The 22406-nt window shown below is 44.9% G+C and overlaps 1 protein-coding gene across 1 annotated transcript in view; it reads left to right on the top strand.

Annotated features, from left to right (window-relative positions):
• The window catches only part of RANBP10 (RAN binding protein 10), a 557257-nt gene that overhangs the window by 403695 nt on the left and 131156 nt on the right, over window positions 1–22406 (top strand). Inside the window, exon 11 of the mRNA XM_069217570.1 lies at window positions 19814–19938. Within this exon, the coding sequence (XP_069073671.1) occupies window positions 19814–19938 (125 nt within the window). The remainder of the gene's footprint in view (window positions 1–19813; window positions 19939–22406) is intronic.

Raw genomic sequence — 22406 nt, 5'->3', positions numbered from 1 at the left:
AAAAAAAAACAGTATTCCCCCTGTTTCATGGAAAATATTATAGCAGATTTATACTAGCTCACAACTTTAATCTTTGTTGCTGGCTCAGTATCAACCATCAACGTAGTATAATTAATCTGTGAGTTCTAGCTGCTGATTCTTTTCCTTTTAACATTTTCATGAATAGTACCCCTGCATCCCAGTAGGTGGCATTGACAGACTCCTAGTTTGTCTGTTGTCCGTGCCAGAAATTACATTGCTGTTCCCCTTCTGTAGCCGTGAAAGGTAGCACTGATTCGCAGAGAGCAACCCCTCAATTGTTTTTTGACTGGTCTTTTCTCTACTTTTGTCAAACTTTTTCGAGAATTTCTCCTGGTGTGTTGAGGGATGTCTTCAGGGAAGACAGGTTTCAAGCCCTACGAGTCCTGTCATCGGGCAATGTCCAGGTCCGATCCACAACTTTTGTGTTTGTGGCATTTGAAGCGCGACCATGACCCAAAGGCATGCTCGGAGTGCTGGGTTATGCATTCGAAGGCTTTGAAGGCGCGATCCCTAAAGTTGATGGCTGCCCTGCATGTGTCTACGAGTAGGTCGAGGTCTCTGAGTGAAATGTCAACAACTTCGGACTCCGCAACTGGTCCTGGAACCTTCCTCTCAAAGTCCTTGGGTGATGGGGTAAGTCGAGGCATATGAAAAAAAAAATAAGAAGTCAAAGCGCTCTTCGACTTCTCCTCGTCCATCAGTGGATGCAACGATGGAGCATCATCATTCTAGGCCTCGTTTTGTGAAACCTGGGCCAACTCCGTGGCTCCCTGAATTTCTGGGAGCTGGAGTGACCCCTTCCCAAATGAGAGTTCTATGAGGCCATGCACCTAATTTTTGGGCAGTCTGACCCTGCTGAGCGCCTTTGGCTCTCCGGGGCTGGAGGTGTACTCCTAGGGTTCCACACCAGCGGCTCTGGCCTCAGCACTAAGGGGCTTCGAGGGATCTAGTTCTAGATCCGGACTGGTGCCAGTTGTACTACCTCGACCTTCTCCGACACTGATCCTACCACCTTGACCTTCTCCAGCGCCAGTCCTGATGCTGACGCTCCTGGTACCACCGGCAGAATCATCCCCATTGTAATTGCTGATTCCAACACAGAGCCGGATGGGTGTGCCTGACGTTGACTCCGGTGCTGGCAGGAACTTTGCTTCTTCGTATGGATCCTGATCTCAGTTTCACTGGACTAGGATTGTGGGAAGAATGAGAGGGTTCGCTCAATACTGTAGAATACCAGCCCTTAGAAGGTGAAATGGACTGGCATGAGAACTTGGGTGAAGCCAACAGACAGGAGACTTCTCCACATACTGGCAGGCTTTCTCCCCCTGCCATGGCTACACAGGAGGGAGCTTTTTATGCAATGGTTGTGAGGAGGTTGGCTGAGGTCCTGGACCTAAAACTACCCTTGTGGTCATAAAGATTAATGTCTTGACAGGGGTGCTTCAACCTGGAGCTTCCACTGCAGAAACCCTGCTCCCATTCATTGAGGTCCTCACCAATGTCGTACTGAGTACCTGGTCCAAACCTAGCACAGAGGCTCCTGTGAACAGGACGATTGCCTGCCAACATTGCCCCGCACCTGGGGATCCAAGTTTTCTGATGCAACACCCCACCCAGAGAACCTGGTGGTCCAGACTCTACCTCCCAAGGTGCATTCCCTACTGCTCCCCCAGATAGGGAATCCAAAAGGTTTGATTAATTTGGGAAGAAGAGGTTTTCTTCTGCCAGCCTTGCATTGCAATCTATAAACGCGGCTGCCACTGGTCCCGGAGGAGGCTGGGCTGCACTCAAGCTGTTGCCAATGGAAGGGACGCAGCAAAGTTCACAATTCGTTGCAGACTTGACATGACCAACTCTCGAGACACAGCGGTTTTCATAAGTGGCTCTGAGGCATCAAGCCTGCCTGAGGATGTCTGGCTTTTCGGGGCTGTATAGGCTTTGATGGACATATTCCTCAACAGCACCCGTCTATTCGGCGACAAGGTAGACTATGGCCTCAAGCACTTCAATGATTCTTGTGCTGTGGCCAGGTCCCTGCACCTTGCTGCGGCCCCCTTCCTCCCCCCAACCCCCGTCTGCCTTTCGCGACTATGGAAAGGTTTACCACCTCCATGCTTCCCAGACTCTGCCTGAGAGCGCAGGACCTGTTCACCTCTTGTCTGGCCAGTCTGCCCCCTCCCTTCCATAGCAGCCTCTAAACCTTCCTAGTCTGACCCCTGCCAAGCCCACATGCCTCCCTTCCTCCCAACATGGGCGAGTTGGCACTGGATTCACCCGCCTATCTCGCAATCCATTACGTCGGACAGGTGGGTTTTGTAGATGGTCCGAAGGAGCTACTCCCTCCCTTCCAAGCAACCTCTCCATCCATGGCACCATCCCACGACTGGATGATGGAGGCCCATTTGTTCCATCTCTGTGAGGAAGAGACTGCTGTCTTGGCCAGGGGAGCCATAAAGAGGGTTCCAGTGCAGAAGTAGGCTGTGGGTGCTGTTCTCGCTACATTCTGGTCCCCAAAAAGGACAACAGCCTTGACCCTATCCTAGACCTGCAAGCCTTTAATCTCTTCACCCAGAAGGAGACGTTCAAAATGCTCATGTTGGCTGATGTCTTGTCTGCCCTGGACCCAGAAAACTGGATGGTAGCTTTGGACTTGCAGGACGCCTAATTCCACATCCTTGTCCTGCCTGTCCACAGACATTACTTTCGGTTCATAGGAGGCCACAATCCCTTTTAATTCACTATGCTCCCCTTTGGCCTTACCTGCGCCCCTTGGGTATTCACCAAGGTAATGGGGTGGTTGCAGCTCATTTGCGGAGATCAGGGGTATTAGTGTTCCCCTATCTCGACAACTGGGTTTTAAAAATGAACTCACCACAGGCTGTCACCCCCCACCTCCAGACTATATTGAACCTCCTGCATTCGCTGTGGTTCACTATAAATGTGCAAAAGTCACACCTGACTCCCTCTCAGACACTCCTTTTCTTTGGAATTGTTATGGACACAGTGCAGTTTCAGGCTTATCCTCCTGAGTGGCGAGTCCAGGATATTCAGGTGTGTATCTGTATAGTGTACCAAATGTAGGGGTACACTGTGCAGAAAGTAAAGGTAAACCAATAAAGGTCACAGTGCTAAAAGTGACAATCCCAAAAGCTCTTTTTTGTGGTAGTGTGTCCAACCTGTTAGGCTTATCAGAGGGTAGTGCTAAGCATTTGTTGTACTCAGTCTCAATAAATGAGAAACACTCCAGAAGGAACTCGAGGCAAATTGCTTAGACATACAGTTACTTTGTGTTCGATGGCATCTGTCGCTGTAGATACACATGGTATGCATGAGCTCGCCATCTGGTGTTGGGTCGGAGTGTTACAAGTTGTTTTTCTTCGAAGAAGTGTTTTCGAGTCACGGGACCGAGTGACTCCTCCTTCTGTGCTCATTGCGCATGGACGTCGACTCCATCTTCGATTGTTTTCTTTCCGCCATCGGGTTCGGACGTGTTCCTGTCGCTCCGAGTTTCGGAATGGAAAGATAGCTGAAACCGGAAGATTTTCGACGGTATCGTTGCGATCCGGTTCGAGACGCGACCGTCGAGCGAGAAGACTGCAGATGGCGTCCACGCCAAAGGGGCGTCGACAGTTCGAGACAGAAGAGGAACAGGAGGAATCCTTTTCCATCCAGGATTCAGACTCCGACGAGCTAGACTCTACAAAAACTGTGAGTAAGACGTTGAGATCAGAACTTAAAAAAGGAAAGAAGGCCCAGGGGACGCCACTGCCAACCGGCCATGGCTCCACCCAAATTCTCGGTGACCAACAATCGGCACCGAAAAAGGCCCATTCAGTGTCGAGATCGTCCGACTTCGGTCGAGACACCGGCACGTAGCCTCCTCGGGACCGAGAGAGTGCTAAACAGAAGCATCGACACCGAGAGTTCGGTGTCGACACGGATCGACGCCGAGACAGTGGCGCCGAAGACCATAGAGGCCAAGAATTTTCGGCACAGAAAAAGAGGAAGGTTACCTCGGAGCCGAAAAAACAATCAACAGGGTTTTCGGAGCCGAAAAAAGCGACATCAGACCCTGTTTCAGGCTCCTATACTGAAGAGCATTCTATGTCTTCACAAATGAAGAAACATAGATTTGAACAAGAACTGCAATCCACTGACGTGGATCACACGCAAAAGCGTATCTTTATTCAGCAGGGGACTGGGAAGATCAGTACCCTTCCACCTGTCAAACGAAAGAGAACGCTTCAGTTTACTCCTCAGCAACAAACAGCACAAAAGGTAACACCTCCTCCCTCGCCTCCACCTGTAACTCCGGCTTCGCCAACTTACACCCCGTCACATTCGCCAGCTCACACCGCCATGAGCCACGATGACCAAGATCAGGATGCGTGGGACTTGTACGACGCACCAGTGTCTGATAACAGCCCAGACACATACCCAACTAGGCCATCACCACCGGAAGACAGCACAGCCTACTCACAAGTGGTGGCTAGAGCAGCACTATTCCATAATGTGGAACTACACTCGGAACAAGTAGAGGATGATTTTTTATTTAACACCCTCTCTTCAACCCACAGCTCCTACCAAAGCCTGCCGATGCTCCCAGGCATGCTACGCCATGCAAAGGACATTTTCAAGGAGCCAGTTAAAAGTAGGGCAGTGACGCCTAGGGTGGACAAAAAGTATAAGGCGCCTCCTACGGACCCTGTATTCATCACCTCTCAGCTGCCACCAGATTCTGTGGTGGTAGGGGCTGCCAGAAAACGGGCAAATTCACACACTTCTGGGGATGCACCTCCCCCAGATAAAGAAAGCAGGAAGTTCGATGCAGCCGGGAAGAGGGTTGCTGTCCAAGCAGCAAACCAGTGGCGCATCGCAAATTCACAAGCGCTGCTAGCGCGATACGACAGAGCCCACTGGGATGAGATGCAGCATCTCATTGAACATCTCCCAAAAGATCTGCAAAAAAGAGCAAAACAGGTTGTTGAGGAGGGTCAAAACATTTCCAACAATCAAATACGCTCCTCCATGAATGCAGCAGACACGGCCGCAAGGACCATTAATACATCGGTTACCATCCGTAGGCACGCATGGCTCAGAACGTCTGGATTCAAGCCAGAAATTCAGCAGGCAGTGCTTAACATGCCAGTAAACGAAAAACTTCTGTTCGGTCCGGAGGTCGACACAGCCATAGAAAAGCTCAAGAAGGACACTGACACTGCCAAGGCCATGGGCGCACTCTACTCCCCGCAGAGCAGAGGATCTTATAACACCTTCCGCAAAACACCTTTTAGAGGAGGGTTTCGGGGTCAGGCCACACAAGCTAGCACCTCACAGTCCGCACCGCCCACCTACCAGGGACAGTACAGGGGAGGTTTTCGGGGCCAGTATAGAGGGGGGCAATTCCCTAGGAATAGAGGAAGATTTCAAAGCCCCAAAACCACTACCAACAAGCAGTGACTCACACGTCACTCACCCCTCCCACACAACACCAGTGGGGGGGAGGATACGTCAATATTACGAAGCATGGGACAAAATAACTACAGACACATGGGTCCTAGCAATTATCCAACATGGTTATTGCATAGAATTCATGCAATTCCCTCCAGACATACCACCAAAATCACAAAATTTATCAAAATACCATTCACAGCTTCTAGAGATAGAAGTTCAAGCACTACTGCAAACAAATGCAATAGAATTAGTACCAAGCACACAAATAAACACAGGAGTTTATTCACTGTACTTCTTGATACCAAAAAAAGACGAAACACTGAGACCAATTCTAGACCTCAGGGTAGTAAACACATTCATCAAATCAGACCACTTTCACATGGTCACACTACAAGAAGTGTTACCATTGCTCAAAAAACACGACTACATGACAACCCTAGACCTCAAGGACGCATATTTCCATATACCAATACATCAATCACACAGGAAATATCTAAGGTTTGTATTCAAAGGAATACATTACCAATTCAAAGTATTGCCTTTGGATTTAACAACCGCTCCAAGAGTATTCACAAAATGCCTAGCAGTAGTCGCTGCACACATCAGAAGGCAGCAAATACATGTGTTCCCGTATCTAGACGACTGGCTAATCAAAACCAGTTCGTTCACACAATGCTCAAATCACACAAATCAAGTCATACAAACCCTCTACAAACTAGGGTTCACCGTCAACTTTGCAAAATCAAACATTCTGCCAAGCAAAGTACAGCAATATCTAGGAGCCATAATAAACACGACAAAAGGAGTAGCAACGCCAACTCCACAAAGGATCCACAATTTCAACAGGGTCATTCAACACATGTCTCCAAACCAAACAATACAAGCAAGAACAATACTACAGCTCCTAGGCATGATGTCCTCATGCATAGCCATTGTCCCAAACGCAAGACTGCACATGAGGCCCTTACAACAGTGCCTAGCCTCACAGTGGTCTCAAGCACAGTGTTGCTAGACCGCCAAACTTACCTCTCGCTTCTATGGTGGAATAGTATAAATTTAAACATAGGGCGGCCTTTCCAAGACCCAGTGCCACAGTACGTAATAACAACAGATGCTTCCATGACAGGGTGGGGAGCACATCTCAATCAACACAACATAAGAGGACAATGGAACATACATCAAACAAAACTGCATATAAATCATCTAGAATTATTAGCAGTTTTTCAAGCACTAAAAGCTTTCCAACCAATCATAACCCACAAATACATCCTTGTCAAAACAGACAACATGACAACGATGTATTATCTAAACAAACAAGGAGGAACACATTCAACGCAGTTAAGCTTGTTAGCTCAAAAAATATGGAAGTGGGCAATCCACCATCAAATTGGTCTAATAGCACAGTTTATTCCGGGGATCCAGAATCAGCTGGCAGACAATCTCTCTCGAGATCACCAGCAAGTCCACGAATGGGAAATCCACCCACAGATTCTGAACACCTACTTCACACTCTGGGGAACACCACAAATAGACTTATTTGCAACAAAAGAGAACGCAAAATGCCAAAACTTCGCGTCCAGATACCCACACAAGCAATCCCAAGGCAATGCCCTATGGATGAACTGGTCAGGAATATTTGCTTACGCTTTTCCTCCTCTCCCTCTCCTTCCTTACCTAGTAAACAAATTGAGTCAAAACAAACTCAAACTCATTTTAATAGCACCAACGTGGGCAAGACAACCCTGGTACACAACACTGCTAGATCTGTCTGTAGTACCACACATCAAACTGCCCAACAAACCAGATCTGTTAACGCAACACAACCAACAGATCAGACACCCGGACCCAGCATCGCTGAATCTAGCAATCTGGCTCCTGAAATCCTAGAATTCGGACACTTACAACTTAGCCAAGAGTGTATGGAAGTCATAAAGCAGGCCAGAAGGCCATCCACTAGACACTGCTACGCAAGTAAGTGGAAAAGATTTGTTTGGTACTGCCATCATAATCAGATACAACCACTAGACGCAACTCCAAAACATATAGTAAATTACTTGCTCCATTTACAAAAAGCAAAGCTAGCCTTCTCTTCTATTAAAATACACCTTGCAGCAATATCTGCATACCTGCAAACTACATATTCAACTTCCTTGTATAGGATACCAGTTATCAAAGCATTCATAGAAGGGCTTAAAAGAATTATACCACCAAGAACACCACCTGTTCCTTCATGGAACCTAAACGTGGTTCTAACAAGACTCATGGGCCCACCTTTCGAACCCATGCACTCTTGCGGAATACAATTCCTAACCTGGAAAGTTGCCTTTCTCATCGCCATTACATCTCTAAGAAGAGTAAGTGAAATTCAAGCGTTCACAACACAAGAGCCTTTTATACAAATACATAAAAATAAGGTCGTCCTACGACCTAATCCAAAATTTTTACCCAAAGTTATTTCACCATTCCATCTAAATCAAACGGTAGAACTACCAGTTTTTTTCCCCACAGCCAGATTCTGTGGCTGAAAGAGCACTACATACATTAGATGTCAAAAGAGCATTAATGTACTACATTGACAGAACAAAAAACATCAGAAAAACTAAACAGCTATTTATTGCATTCCAAAAACCTCATGCAGGTAACCCAATATCAAAACAAGGTATAGCCAGATGGATAGTTAAATGCATCCAAATCTGCTACCTTAAAGCAAAAAGACAACTGCCCATTACTCCCAGGGCACATTCAACAAGGAAAAAAGGTGCTTCAATGGCCTTTTTAGGAAACATCCCAATGCAGGAAATATGTAAGGCAGCCACTTGGTCTACGCCTCACACATTCACCAAACACTACTGTATAGATGTGCTATCCGCACAACAAGCTACAGTAGGTCAAGCTGTATTAAGAACTCTATTTCAGACAACTTCTACTCCTACAGGCTAAACCACCGCTTATGGGGAACTAACTGCTTACTAGTCTATGCATACCATGTGTATCTACAGCGACAGATGCCATCGAACTGAAAATGTCACTTACCCAGTGTACATCTGTTCGTGGCATCAGTCGCTGAGATTCACATGGACCCACCCACCTCCCCGGAAGCCTGTAGCAGTTCAGAAGTTACCTTCAATTTTGTACATTTGTATATATATTATTTAATCCTTTAAAAGGTACATACTTACATTTTTCATTGCGCGGGCACTATTACTATAGTACAACTCCTACCTCACCCTCTGCGGGGAAAACAATCGAAGATGGAGTCGACGCCCATGCGCAATGAGCACAGAAGGAGGAGTCACTCGGTCCCGTGACTCGAAAACACTTCTTCGAAGAAAAACAACTTGTAACACTCCGACCCAACACCAGATGGCGAGCTCATGCATACCATGTGAATCTCAGCGACTGATGCCACGAACAGATGTACACTGGGTAAGTGACATTTTCATTATATTATAATTCAACACCAGAATACTTTCAAGAGAATAAGTACTGTTGCATTTTTTTGAAGATTTGCAATTAACAATTTTGCTCAAATGTGCTTTTACCTGCTAAATAGTCCAACATACTTTTACTGCATAGAGAGTCCTTGCAATCAGTTCTCGGAGGTCCCCTGTGGGCTGTAGGGTGCTAGAAGTGTAAGTCACAAAAATGTCCAACGGTTAAGTTTTACCTGTCCTGGGGTGTCCTGGTGCAGTGGTAAGTCGAATCGAATTCCTGTGCACCACACACTTGGCTAAAAACTGTAAAACTGTAAACTTCGCACTTGTATAGTGCACTACTCACCGGTTAGAGTCTGAAGGCGCTGAACGCATACCGCTCTGGAACCCCTTCTGCTTTTCCCTGTGAGGCGTCCACTGCTGGACAGCCCCTGGGTGAAGCCAGGCATCCAAGCGCTGTGAGGGCCGTTGTGGAGATTAAGCAAGCTATTGCCCAGAGTTACAGAGTGGGACCCATTAATTAGATTAGGCACCAAGGCGAGAATTATCTGGTCCAAGGGAATTGAGCCCAAGACCCGCCGAGGTGGGAATTGAACCCTGGTCCCGGGCCAGATCTCTGCATCAGGGTCTGCCGCTCTAACCATTGTGCCACACTTCTCCACCTACTATGGGGTTGGCAGGGACACCTAGAAAGAGTGTGTAAGGGGGGGATTGGGGACAAGTCTGGAAGCTCCCAATGGAAGTCTCAGTCGGTGGGCATCTTGTGAGCAGTAGTTCACCACTGGAAGTAGTGGACCTGGGTCAGGGCGCTCGGGTGCAGAGGATCTTTGGCGTGGTGCTCCTGCATCAAGGTGCACACTGTTCTAGGGGTAACCTGCAGAAGGAGAGAGAAATCATGGGAGCTGGATGACTGAGAAGGCTGTCCTCTGTAGTGCTAGCATCCCTTGCTGGCAGGTCTTTGGATGCGCTGTTGGAGTCTGGGATGGGCTCCAACAAGCCTTGGTTGTCGCAAGGAGTTCGGTACCCCAGGTATTAAAGCAGCTCAACTCCGGTTGATCCTGATGTCTTCTCACTGGGAGGGGAGATGGGATAGACTTCTTGGAGCATGGTGACCTCTTCCTGTAAGGTTACTGTGTCAGTGAACCCGGTATTCAGAGTGGTGATCCAGATATTGCGATTGCTCCCTGTAAGAAGCAGTGAAGTGGCTCCTACACTCCAAGAGAGATTTGGAAAGGTGGACGACGTGCTGGTGAACCTCTATGGCTTCTGGAGTCCCCACAGCTGCAGGACGAGTCGTGATGTCACAATTGTTGGGACAGAAGCAGGTCGGCAGGCAGCGTTTTGCGCAAAAAGGTTACCAGTCGTTCACAGTTCTTTCTCTTCCTGCTCTTCTGTGTCCTCTTATTCTTTGTGTAAGACAACTCTGTTCTTCTGGTGTTATGGGACCAAATTTATGGGCGTTTAGTGGAGTGTAGGGTAGTAGCCAATGGCCACCCCCTATATGACCACTTCCTGTGGGAAGTGGCTGCATCCCTGTCGCAGAAGGCCTAGTTCCACTCAAAACAAGATGGTGGAACCCGTCCTAAAGTGTCCATTTTGGGGAGCCCACCTTAGGGGTGTGGCTCTCCCAAAGGTAGTGCACACCTACTGACTCATTTGCCTGCCTTTCCTGGTGCCAAGTGGGCTTCAGGGTAGGGAAGTGGCTACACCCAGGTCTAGGGAAGCCGGGGTTGCATATGAAAGGCGGCAGGGCCTTTGACGTCCCTGGCCTTGGTATGCAGATTTGCTAGCCATCCTGCTAGAGTAAGTGTGACCACCTTCTGCTGGAGCAGGTTTCCTTTCTGGCCTCTGAGAGCACGGGCTCTCACCTCCAGGGGGTCAGAAACCTGTTTGTGGTGGCAGGCCATTAGACACCAGTCAGCCAACACTGTCTTTTAAAACTTTTATTATATTGATTTTTCAACAACTACAGTTTTTTCATATACTTGACCAGGACAGTCAAGGGGCAGGCAGTACATGTTACTCAACAAAAGAAACAGAGGCCAAGTACAAATGAGTGTCAATGCTATATCACTGTAGAGGGGGTAAACCAATGGGGGGTCACCGAGAGCATTAGCGGCAGAATCAGGGGGGTACAACATCAATTACATGCATCAGAAATACTTTGTCATTCATTGTGATTTCCATTCCAAGTTGTATTTCGACCATGGTCAACAGCCAACACTTTCAGACTAATGGGGGATCGGGGTGGGTCTAAGTTACCCTCTGGGTGCATGTCATAATAAATCCGAGGCTGGCATCAGGCCCCCTCCACTGCCCAGGCCCTTAGTACCCAGGCCCACTGGTCTCTCTAATAGGGACTTACAAGGGTAGAGGAATATATATATAGATGACATGAGAAGGGTATTCAGGCGTGTCGATATTTCTTTAGGGATAAACCAATCAGATTGTTGGAACATTCTGAACTACTTCTGAACATGTTAAAATTTTGTTTAGAAAACAATTTTTTTATTTATGAGGATCAATGGTACAGACAAACAACCGGGACGGCGATGGGAAGTTGCTTTGCTCCCAGTTATGCCTGTTTGGTTATGGGATGGTGGGACACACAATGGGTAATGGCAGATGAAAAGATTCCAACATATTATATTTTGGACACGATATATCGATGATATATTTATGATATGGGAAGGTCCAGAAACAGTATTATATGATTTTCTAAACTCATTACCAAATAGTGACCTGAATTTACAATTCTCATTCAAAGTACACAAACAGGTGATGGAATTTTTAGACATAGAGGTCTGTGTAAAAGAAGGTACATTACACACAAAACTGTTCAGGAAGAGTACATCAGGTAACAGCATTTTACATGCAACAAGCCACCACCCTCCTAATGTAAAATGGAGTATACCTTACGGAGAATTATTAAGAGCGAAGAGAAACTGTAGTACCCCACAGAGTTTTGAGGAAGAACGATTAAGAATGACACAGAGATTTAGATCTAGAGGCTATCCATACAGCGTAGTAAAGAAGGCATGCCAAAAGACAGCAGTAGTTCAAAGGGCGGAACTATTGATTCCCAAAAAGAGAAGGGAAGGAACTAACACCCCAAGATTTGTGACAGTTTTTAATGCATATTCCTCAGAAGTTAAAAAGATTCTCATGAAATATTGGCATCTGATTAAGGTTGACAGAACAATTGGGCAGCTAATTAGCCGTACTCCTTTGATAACCTATAAAAGAAGTAGTTCACTAAGTGATATTTTGGTACACAGTTACACAAGGAAAAATAAAGAAACTTTCTGAGACAAATATCAAGGTTTTTATAAGTGTGCCAAGTGCAAAGCATGTAAATACAGTTCAAATCGGAAGCAATATGAGTTACCCACAGGCAGTCGAGTGAATATCAAAAAGTATATCAATTGCAATTCAGATTTTGCTGTTTATGTAATAGAGTGTCCATGTGGCTTACATTATGTCGGCAGCACAATCTTTCCTCTGAAAAAACGTATTCTTGAGCACTGGAGAGCAATATCGAATAAGGATGCCACGTATCCAGTAGCGCGACACTGTAATCTGGAGCATGAGGGAAAAGTTGAGAAAATGAGTTTTTTTGGTATAGATAGGGTCCTTGCCACTCCGAGAGGAGGAGACAGAGGAAAAACAACTAAGGAGATTGGAGTCGGAATACATCATTCAGTTAAACAGTCGTCATTCCTGGGGACTGAACAAGGATGAAGAACTTTTTGTACATATCGGTTAATATGAAGATACCAGGGCAGGGTCTGACCATATCAGTTTAGGTTATTTATTATTCTTTGTTGAGAGGTTTATTGAAATATTAATTTGATGATTTATTGTGTTATGAACAGTGGCTCACCCAATCAGCGGAATTATTTTTTATGACACTCGTTATTGAAAATGGGAAGAATAGATTAACCAGACATTTAAAAAGGAAATGTAAAAGATTAAATTTCTATGTATATATATATAGACGCATATGTATATTAAAAAAAAAAAAAAAGGGAATGTATATCTTCTATGTCTATGGATAAGGGTGTATATATAGATAGCAAATGGGCGGGGCCACATTCCTTTTGTTAGACATGTATTGCAAGAAGGGCCAAGGAAGAAGACGATAAAGGTTGAAACGCGTTGCCCTATGTTTCTGCTTAATGGAATTTTGGAATAAATGAAGGCCAAGACATTTTTGTAAAGAGTGCCAGACTTTGCTTTATATATAATGCTTTTGGAGTGGTTTGAAATGGGTTCCTGTGCCCATTAACTGAGCACCAACCTCGATAGGCGAGCGCTGGAAGGAACACAGGATTACCTTTGGCTGATATATATATATATATATATATATATATATATATATATATATATATATATATATTACACACTTCTCTTCCGTGGATATAGGAAAAAGGCAGCACTCCACAGCCACAACGAATTCAATCATATTTATTCACCTACATATATATATATATATATTCATTCGATGGCATGTGTAGCTGCAGATACACATGCTATGCATAGGTCCTGCCATCTAGTGTTGGGCTTGGAGTGTTACAAGTTGTTTTTCTTCGAAGAAGTGTTTTCGAGTCACAGGATCGAGTGACTCCTCCTCTTCGGCTCCATTGCGCATGGGCATCGACTCCATCTTAGATTGTTTTCTTTCTGCCATCGGGTTCGGATGTGTTTCTTTCGCTCCAGTAGTTCAAGTCGGAAAAGTACTACAAACTCTCTAATTCATCGGTATTGTTTCAATCGCTTACCATCTATCATCGACACTTCGGTACCGGTGGATCCAACTTCTTTACTCGCCCTTCGGGGCACCCGTGCCCAACTCTGGCCTGATCGGGCCGACCAAAGTCTCGCAGGAGCCTCATGGACCGGACCCCGTTTCGCCTCTGCCCTCGGTACCATGTGAAGTTCCCATATATGGACCAATATCTTGTCTGTAACCTTTTCTATCTCCAGACCATCGAGAGGATACTTGCGAGGCCTGCAGATCCTTCCGCTCGAAGAAGACTCTACGAGACAGAGTGCAAAGGTTGGCAATGGTGTCGAGAAGCACCGAACGTCTTGACGTGGAGGAAGAGGAGATTATGCACACCGCAGTCTCCATCCGGGGGTCCGACTCCAAGCAAGAGTCCGAGGAGGACAGACTGGTCACGGCACACGTGAGTACGCCTGCCCCTGTCCAATCCAAGCCCAAGCACAAGGCCTCGGGAATGCCACTGCCGGAAGGCCATGGCTCCACCTGTAAAAAGACTTCCGGTGACCAAGCAACAACTTCGGCACCGAGAAAAGCCACGCCGCCGAAGCCTTCGGACTCGAGCCGAAGCACAGGCTCTGAAATAGGCAAACCGTGACCCATTGAGTCGAAGCCTCGAAAATCCCTGTCGGAGCCGAGGGTAACATCTACTCCAGGCATTTCGATCCTGAGGAAACCGTCTCCCAGCCGAAAAGACCCATATACACAGAGGAGCATGGACTTTCCAAACAACTTAAAGAAAGCCATAGACTTTCTGAGGAACACGCAAATGGAGGAATTTGATGAAAGGCAGGCCAGAATTCAGATTCATAAAGACACTGGCAAGATCCTATCTGCACCTCCTCTAAAAACAAAGAGGAAGCTAGCCTTTCAAGGACAATTGGACACTGATCATGCGTACTTTCACATACCCATCCATCCAGCGCACAGGAAATATCTCAGGTTTGTAATACAAGGAAAACATTACCAGTTCAAAGTGTTACCCTTCAGGATAACAACAGCTCCCAGAGTATTTACAAAATGCCTTGCCGTAGTCGCAGCCTACCTAAGAAGGCAACACATCCATGTCTTCCCGTATCTCGACCACTGGCTAATAAAATCCAACAGCCAGACACAGTGTCAACACCATACACATTATGTAATACAAACCCTAGACACTCTAGGGTTCTCAAACTACCAAAAAGTTCAACAGTATTTAGGAGCCACATTAAATACGCAAAGAGCACTTGCACGCCCAGGTCCACAAAGGATACAATCATTCCACAATATATTACCACAAATTCATTCAAACTGACAGTACACAGTCACGTTTGTCATGAAACTGTTGGGCATGATGGCATTATGCTTCACCATTGTCCCAAATGCAAGACTAAACATGTGGCCCTTACAATAGTGCCTTGCAAAACAATGGTCACAGGCACCTGGTCAACTTCAAGATCTAGTGTTGATAGACCGCCAAACACACATCTCGCTTCAGTGGTGGAATTCCACAAATTCAAGACCCTGTGCCTCAAACCACACTTAGAACAGATGCATCAATGATTGGATGGGGAGCACACCTCAACAATCACAACATTCAGGGACAATGGGACAACAAACACAAACAACTTCACATAAATCACTTAGAATTGCTAGCCGTATTTCTAGCACTCAAAGCCTTTCAACCTCTTTTCGTTCACAAACACATTCTCATCAAAACAGACAACATGACTACAATGTACTACCTAAACAAACAAGGAGGGACCCACTCATCGCAACTGTGCCTTCTAGTACGGAAGATTTGATGTTGGGCAATACACAACAACATTCACCCTGTAGCACAATACATTCCAGGGATACACAATCAATTAGCAGATGTTCTCAGCCGAGATCATCAACAAACACACGAGTGGGAAATTCACCCCCAAGTACTTCAAACATACTTTCATCACTGGGGAACACCAGACGTAGATCTATTCGCCACCAGCGAAAACGCAAAATGCCAAAACTTCACATCCAAGTTCCCACACCCTCTATCCAAGGGCAATGCTCTATGGACCAACTGGTCAGGGATATTTGCTTACGCTTTTCCCCCTTTCCCGCTCATTCCATTTCTGGTCAACAAACTGCGTCAAAACAAACTCAAACTCATACTTATTGCACCAACGTGGGCACGTCAACCATGGTTCACAACATTGTTAGACTTGTCAGTAGTACCACACATCAAACTGCCAAACAGACCAGATCTGTTAACACAAAACATACAACTGATCAGGCATCCAAATCCAGCAATACTCAATCTAGCGATTTGGCTTCTGAAGTCTTAGGGTTTGGATATCTACATCTTCCAACAGAATGTATGGAAGTAATTAAACAAGCAAGAAAACCCAATACCTGGCAGTGCAGTGCAAACAAATGGAAAAGGTTGTGTTTTACTGTCAATCCAAGCAAATTACCCCTCTTTCGGCATCGCTACAAGACACTGTAGGTTACTTACTTCATCTGCAAAAGACAAATTTGGCTTTTTCATCCATCAAAATACATCTCACTGCTATTTCAGCGTATGTGCAAAATATACAACACACGTCTCTATTTAGAGTCCCTGTTATCAAAGCCTTCATGGAAGGGCTAAAACGTATCATACCACCATGAACACCTCCAGTGCCTTCATGGAATCTCAATATTGTACTCACACGACTCATGGGTCCACCATTTGAACCCATGCATTCGTGTCAGATTCAATACCTAACGTGGAAAGTAGCATTCCTCATTGCAATCACTTCATTACGAAGAGTTAGTGAAATACAAGCATTCACTATTGAACAAACCTTCATACAAGTACACAAACATAAAGTAGTACCTCGTACAAACCCAAAATTCCTACCTAAGGTGATCTCACCATTTCATATCAAACAAACAGTGGAACTTCCAACCTTCTTCCCACAGCCAGACTCAGTAGCAGAAAGAGCGCTCCATACATTAGACATTGAAAGAGCTATAATGTATTACATTGACAGAACAAAATCATTTAGGAAAACTAAACAGTTATTTGTGGCATTCCAAAAAACACATACTGGAAATCTAATCTCAAAACAAGGACTAGCTAGATGGATAGTAAAATGCATCCAAACGTGTTACCTAAAAGCCAAAAGGCAGCTATTAGTAACACCAAAAGCACATTCCACCAGGAAAAAAGGAGCAACAATGGCCTTTCTAGGAAATATACCAATGTCAGAAATCTGTAAAGCAGCCACTTGGTCAACACCCCATACATTTACCAAGCATTACCGTGTAGATGTATTAGCAGCACAACAAGCAACAGTAGGACAGGCTGTACTAAGAACACTGTTTCAAACAACTTCAACTCCTACAGGCTGACCACCGCTTATGGGAGGAAACTGCTTTGTAGTCTATGCATAGCATGCTATCTGCAGCTTCACATGCCATTGAATGGAAAATGTCACTTACCCAGTGTACATCTGTTCGTGGCATGTTCCGCTGCAGATTCACATGCGCCCACCCACTTCCCCGGTAGCCTGTAGCCGTTTAAGTTAAAACAAACATTTGTACATATGTATATATATTTCTATTCCATTAGCATGGACATCTCTTTTCTTTATACTCTATCACTTCTACCTTACCCTCTGCGGGGAAAAAAATCTAAGATGGAGTCGATGCCCATGAACAATGGAGCCGAAGAGGAGTAGTCACTCGTTCCTGTGACTCAAACACTTCTTCAAAGAAAAACAACTTCTAACACTCCTAGCCCAACACTAGATGGCAGGACCTATGCATAGCATGTGAATCTGCAGCGGAACATGTCACGAACAGATGTACACTGGATAAGTGACATTTTCCATATATATATATATATATATATATATATATAAATATAATATAATATATTGTTTCCCACGTTTAGGGAAAGAGCTCTGGCACTGAGGGGACCTGTTTACCAGGGACCCAGTACACCTTAGTCGAAAAGCCTCAGTACCAGTGAGCAAAAAATGGGGGTGACCATGTCCAAAACGGGCACTTTCCTAAATCAGGCTATGAAACTGATGTTTTGGCCTCTACCCTGGATTTCGGTCAAAATGACTCTGAGGCTGCTGGGCCTCATGGCATCCTGCTTCCTGCTTGTGACACATGACAGCTGGCATATGGCTGTGTATTTTGATATTCTTTCAACTGGCTTCAAGAGAACAAATTAAACTTGTCATCCCAGTTCAAAAAACACTAATACTTTGCATTGCTATGTTGGCTACATTTGGTGTACCGTCAAGTGACGACTGACAATTTCAAGTGGATATTAAGTGAAATATTCTCCATCTTGCTGGTTCGGTGTCTCTGGACCGGAGTTGAGGTCATCTGAAGTTATCATTGGCACTTAAACTGTATAAATTCTCATCAGTTTGTAAGGCCTTAATATCTCCATTACCGTCACTAGAATTGTACAAGTGTGAGAGAGGATCTCAATATCATTTGCTGAGTGTTAATTTCCAGAACAAATTTTGAGCTAGTTTAAGTTAGTTTTTTGGAACAGATTCTAAATGTTACAGATTTTCCTAAAGGAGTTAGGTCTGTCTTTGTACCTCATGTGCCTGACAAGTGTTTGACTTCTAGGATGTTCTGAAAGAGACAAACCCTGATTTCAAATTAGCCATCATATTCTGTATTTTTCCTGGAATTCTTAAATATATTTAATGATTTGCTCTGGGTGGAATCTAAATCTGAGCTCACATAATAGCCATGGGTCCTCACCCATAATTGCTGCCTGAACTAAGCAACCTCCCAACCGTATGAAGTAAAGACAAGATTGTAGGAACCTGCCAATTTTTGTTTTCATATTATGCAGTATTTTTCTCTATTTTACTCTCCCACTATATTTTATCAAATGTTGCGCAAACCCTTAGCATAGTTTGAAAGAACTCTTGAATGTCATCTGAATACCAACTTTCTGTGCCATTTTGAGATAATTTTAACATAAAAAGTAAAGTAAGTAAGTTTAGTTGCTAACTTACGTTTTTTTGGACTGAACCTGAAGTCCCACTCAATGAACTTTACAAAATTGCTGCACATATGTTGGTCTATGCTCTCTTGACACATTTTGCTAAGATGGGGACTCTGGATTCTGTGTTTTTTTTGGGTGTTTTACTCTTCCTTTTTTTCTGAAGTCCTTTTCCCAGAGCCAGTTCACTGCTTGATTATCTGTACTAAATGCATGTACAACTATTCAAAGTGCATTGTTTGAGAAAAATGTGCTTCAAAGTCTGTTGCAGGGAATCTCCAGCGTCGGTCTCCTTTATTGTTTCATGAAACCCCTATTCTAGCAGCCATGCATACTGCTTCTATTACTAAATAGAAATAAATCCAGTTGGACATTTTATACCCTTAACTTGAAGGACTCAATATGAACCTTTTTTGATTGGCGGGTCCAGTTCTTCTCCATACTCTGAGCCTTCCGCTATGTGCAGGATGCCTCCATTAGAAAACAGTTTAGACCAAAAAGCACACTACAGTATTTGAAGACCAGTAGTGATGCTCTCTATTCTATTGATAAGTGGAATAGGATAATGGTGCTCCTCAGGGCACCATAGCTCTTGGACTCTAAAGAGGGGAAGACAAGTCATTTCTGGAATTATATTCCCAGGCAGGTGGAGAGCAATATATAGGAGGAAAATTTCAGCCTTTTAATGCTGTGTGTAGTTTGTATTGTGCCCGTATAATTCAGAGCTGACAGACTCTGATCTCTCTCCCTGATGCAAACTTTTATGCAAATTTCCTTAATAGTTATCCGTGTCATATTCTTTCAGCCTTTTTGTTCCACCACAGTGGAGCAGGGGTTGATGAAACTTATATTTCTGTTAAGATATCTCTGCAGTACTGAGTATGTAGGGATGTGTAGGGGAGTAGAATGCTAATGATAGTTGAACCTATGTATAGTGAGCAGTTAGTTTGTGGCTTTCAGCACAAGGGTAAGGTTTTTTATTTTTTTATTTCCTTGGCAAGTACATTGTGTTTTCAACCAGTGAAAACATCCTCTCAACACTGCTTTGTTTTCATCCTGAGTGGACCATGCGAAGTTACTAACTCAAAATATTTTTCTCTACTTGTTAAATTCTCTTCTGTATGTATTTTACAGTGACAGTGAGATGGAGATGGAGGCCGAGCATTACCCCAATGGCATCTTGGAAAACACTTCCACCAGAATAATGAATGGCACATACAAACACGAAGAAATTCTACAGACAGATGAGTCCAGCATGGGTAAGTGCGTGATTTTTAGCAAGTATGTCAACTGTGTCATTGAGGGGTGTAGCTGCTTTCTCACGTAAAAACCTTTTAACTACAGTTTCTTCGATACATCAACACATGAAATTCTGTGATAAATATTGTATATTGTACTGATGAGCCTAAAACTTTGTTCCTTATTACAAACCCACTGCTAGCCTTTTGATGTTTACTTGCATCTTTTCTGGAAAATTTACATTTTTCAATGTTGTGGACATTTTCATGATTTGGAAATGTGACAGTTTTATTTCTATTAAGCCATTAGAAATTTTACACCAGTTTTACTCCTGCTTGGGGAGATGGGAGGGGGAGTGGCCCTTTTATTACTTTGTTAGTCTATTTCCAGAAGGTTTGAAGGTAGTGCAGGAACAGGTCAGCTCGTGGTATTGGTTTGTTCTAACATCAGGCAGTTGCATAATTTCCTCCCAGAGATCCCTATTTCTGGTATGTTTTGAGTGGAAAAAATACTTTCTGTAGCATCCTTCTGGAGTCAGTTGCACATGTATCCCGTGAACTTTGCAGTGACCCATCTGTTGCCTGTGCTGCAACTGCATATCAACATGGTTGCTTCAGTACAGATGGTTGCATCTGTACTGCATATAGCCAATTGTAGTGTTAATAAAGGACATGAAAAGAGAAAAGCTTTTTTAGGGTACCTTGAATGTCCGCTTGAAATTCCCTTACAAATGAAGGCCTTAACGGCCTTACCTAATAAGACATCCAGAATGATCACTTTGCAATTCCCAAGATTGGCTGAAGATGGATAAATGGGTTAAGTCACTTCTTTCATTCTCCTATGGTGTCAAGCACAGAATTCCTGGGTTTCCCTTTTGAAGTACACAGCATGCCCGCCCTCTCAGGCAGGTACATGAACAACTTGTTGCATCGCTTTCAAGCAATTTTGCGACAGTGTGAGGCTCTTTAATGCACGGGATACAAAAGACAATACTGCAGATTAAACAGATGTTGGGCAGGGTCTGCCATCTGGATAATTCCTGCGGCTCTGTTGCAACACCACCTTATTCTGCTCCTTCATTATTGCCAGCCTGTTGCCTGCTTTCACAGAAGCTGTCACCTTCCAAGGCACCATTTCGATTTTCCTTGGCACCACTTCTGATGTTGTCTGTGGCACAACTTTCAGAACAACTTTATGCATCCTCAGCCCTCAAACTCCGAAAACATCACTTGGGTGCTATAGAGAAGGTCGAATTCTCATTCAAACACTAGCTCCTTAATGCATCTCTTCACAGAGCCCAGAGGTTTGCATGTATCAAAAATGCTTTGGCTCAGATTCAGTGCACAGAGGAGGAGGATTTGGACACTAATAATCCTATCCCACTTTATCATATAGATGCTAGACTGGAGCTCTAAAATACTAGTGGCTTGCTTATACCACCTGAACATAATATCCTTTACAATTAAGGTCTTAATTCGGAAGAAGTTTTTGTATTCACCCGGCTTGTGTGAAAGTCAGCTTGTGATGCCCCTTCTCTTACGGGACCAAAGTATGACATCTTTATTTAATCTACAAAAGAATTGGGGGCGTAACCAACAAGATGGCCGACCGGTAGCACTTAACCAGTGCTCCGGCCCCCTTCTTCATATTCCTGCAAGATCATGCCGTCCTGGGCCCCACAATGGCAAGAACATCTGCAGTGGCAGGGGGTGCTGAAGTGTGACACCCCCCCCCCCCCACGAGGAGAGAGGAGCGATAATAGGAGTTGTACCTGCAACTCCAGCAGGAGACGGGAGGGGAGAGTGGCAGAGTGTGCGCAGCAAACCAAGATGGACCAATTCATGGGGCAGGAGGCAGGAGAAGGGTCACAGTGCACTATTGGTGGTCTGCCAGGAGAAGTGAGGATCCTTCTGGGGCCCAGATCCTGGTGGACATAGTCATCTGTGCAAGCCATACCGACACAGATTGCAGCGATTGCAATAGACATCAACTTGTTGAGCACAGATCAGCGCACTGTGGCCGAGAGGTCTGTGGCCACGGAGAAACAGGTGAGCATCATACGAACAGAGCTAGATGACTTGAAGGATTGTGTGGCTACCCTAGAGGCCAAGATGCAAAAGTTGGAGATGAGTGGAGGACGCGGATAGACAGCCCCAAAGATGCAACCTGAAGGTAGTGGGCTTCCCGGAGGATGCGGATGGGGCCACCCCAGAAGCGTTTTTGGAAGACTGTAGTAGAGCGGGCGCACAGGACCTTAGCCTCTCAGCCATCCCCCCAACCCCCCAGATACTCAGTTATAAAGATCAGAACGCTATCTTGCAGGATGTGCGTAAACACAGAGGCCCCACCTTTGTGAATCATACCATACAATTCTTTCCTGACTATACGAGACATGTTCAGCTCCAGCGACAATCATTCCGTGGGCTACATCTACATGTTGCTATTTCCTGCTATGCTGAAAGTTCTACATCCTGGCCGCTCATTTTTT

This window comes from Pleurodeles waltl, chromosome 12, assembly GCF_031143425.1.
Source record: "Pleurodeles waltl isolate 20211129_DDA chromosome 12, aPleWal1.hap1.20221129, whole genome shotgun sequence".
In the NCBI taxonomy this organism is placed as follows: Eukaryota; Metazoa; Chordata; class Amphibia; order Caudata; family Salamandridae; genus Pleurodeles; species Pleurodeles waltl.
Note: the sequence above shows the minus strand (reverse complement) of the source record. Positions and strands in the feature narration are given on the sequence as shown.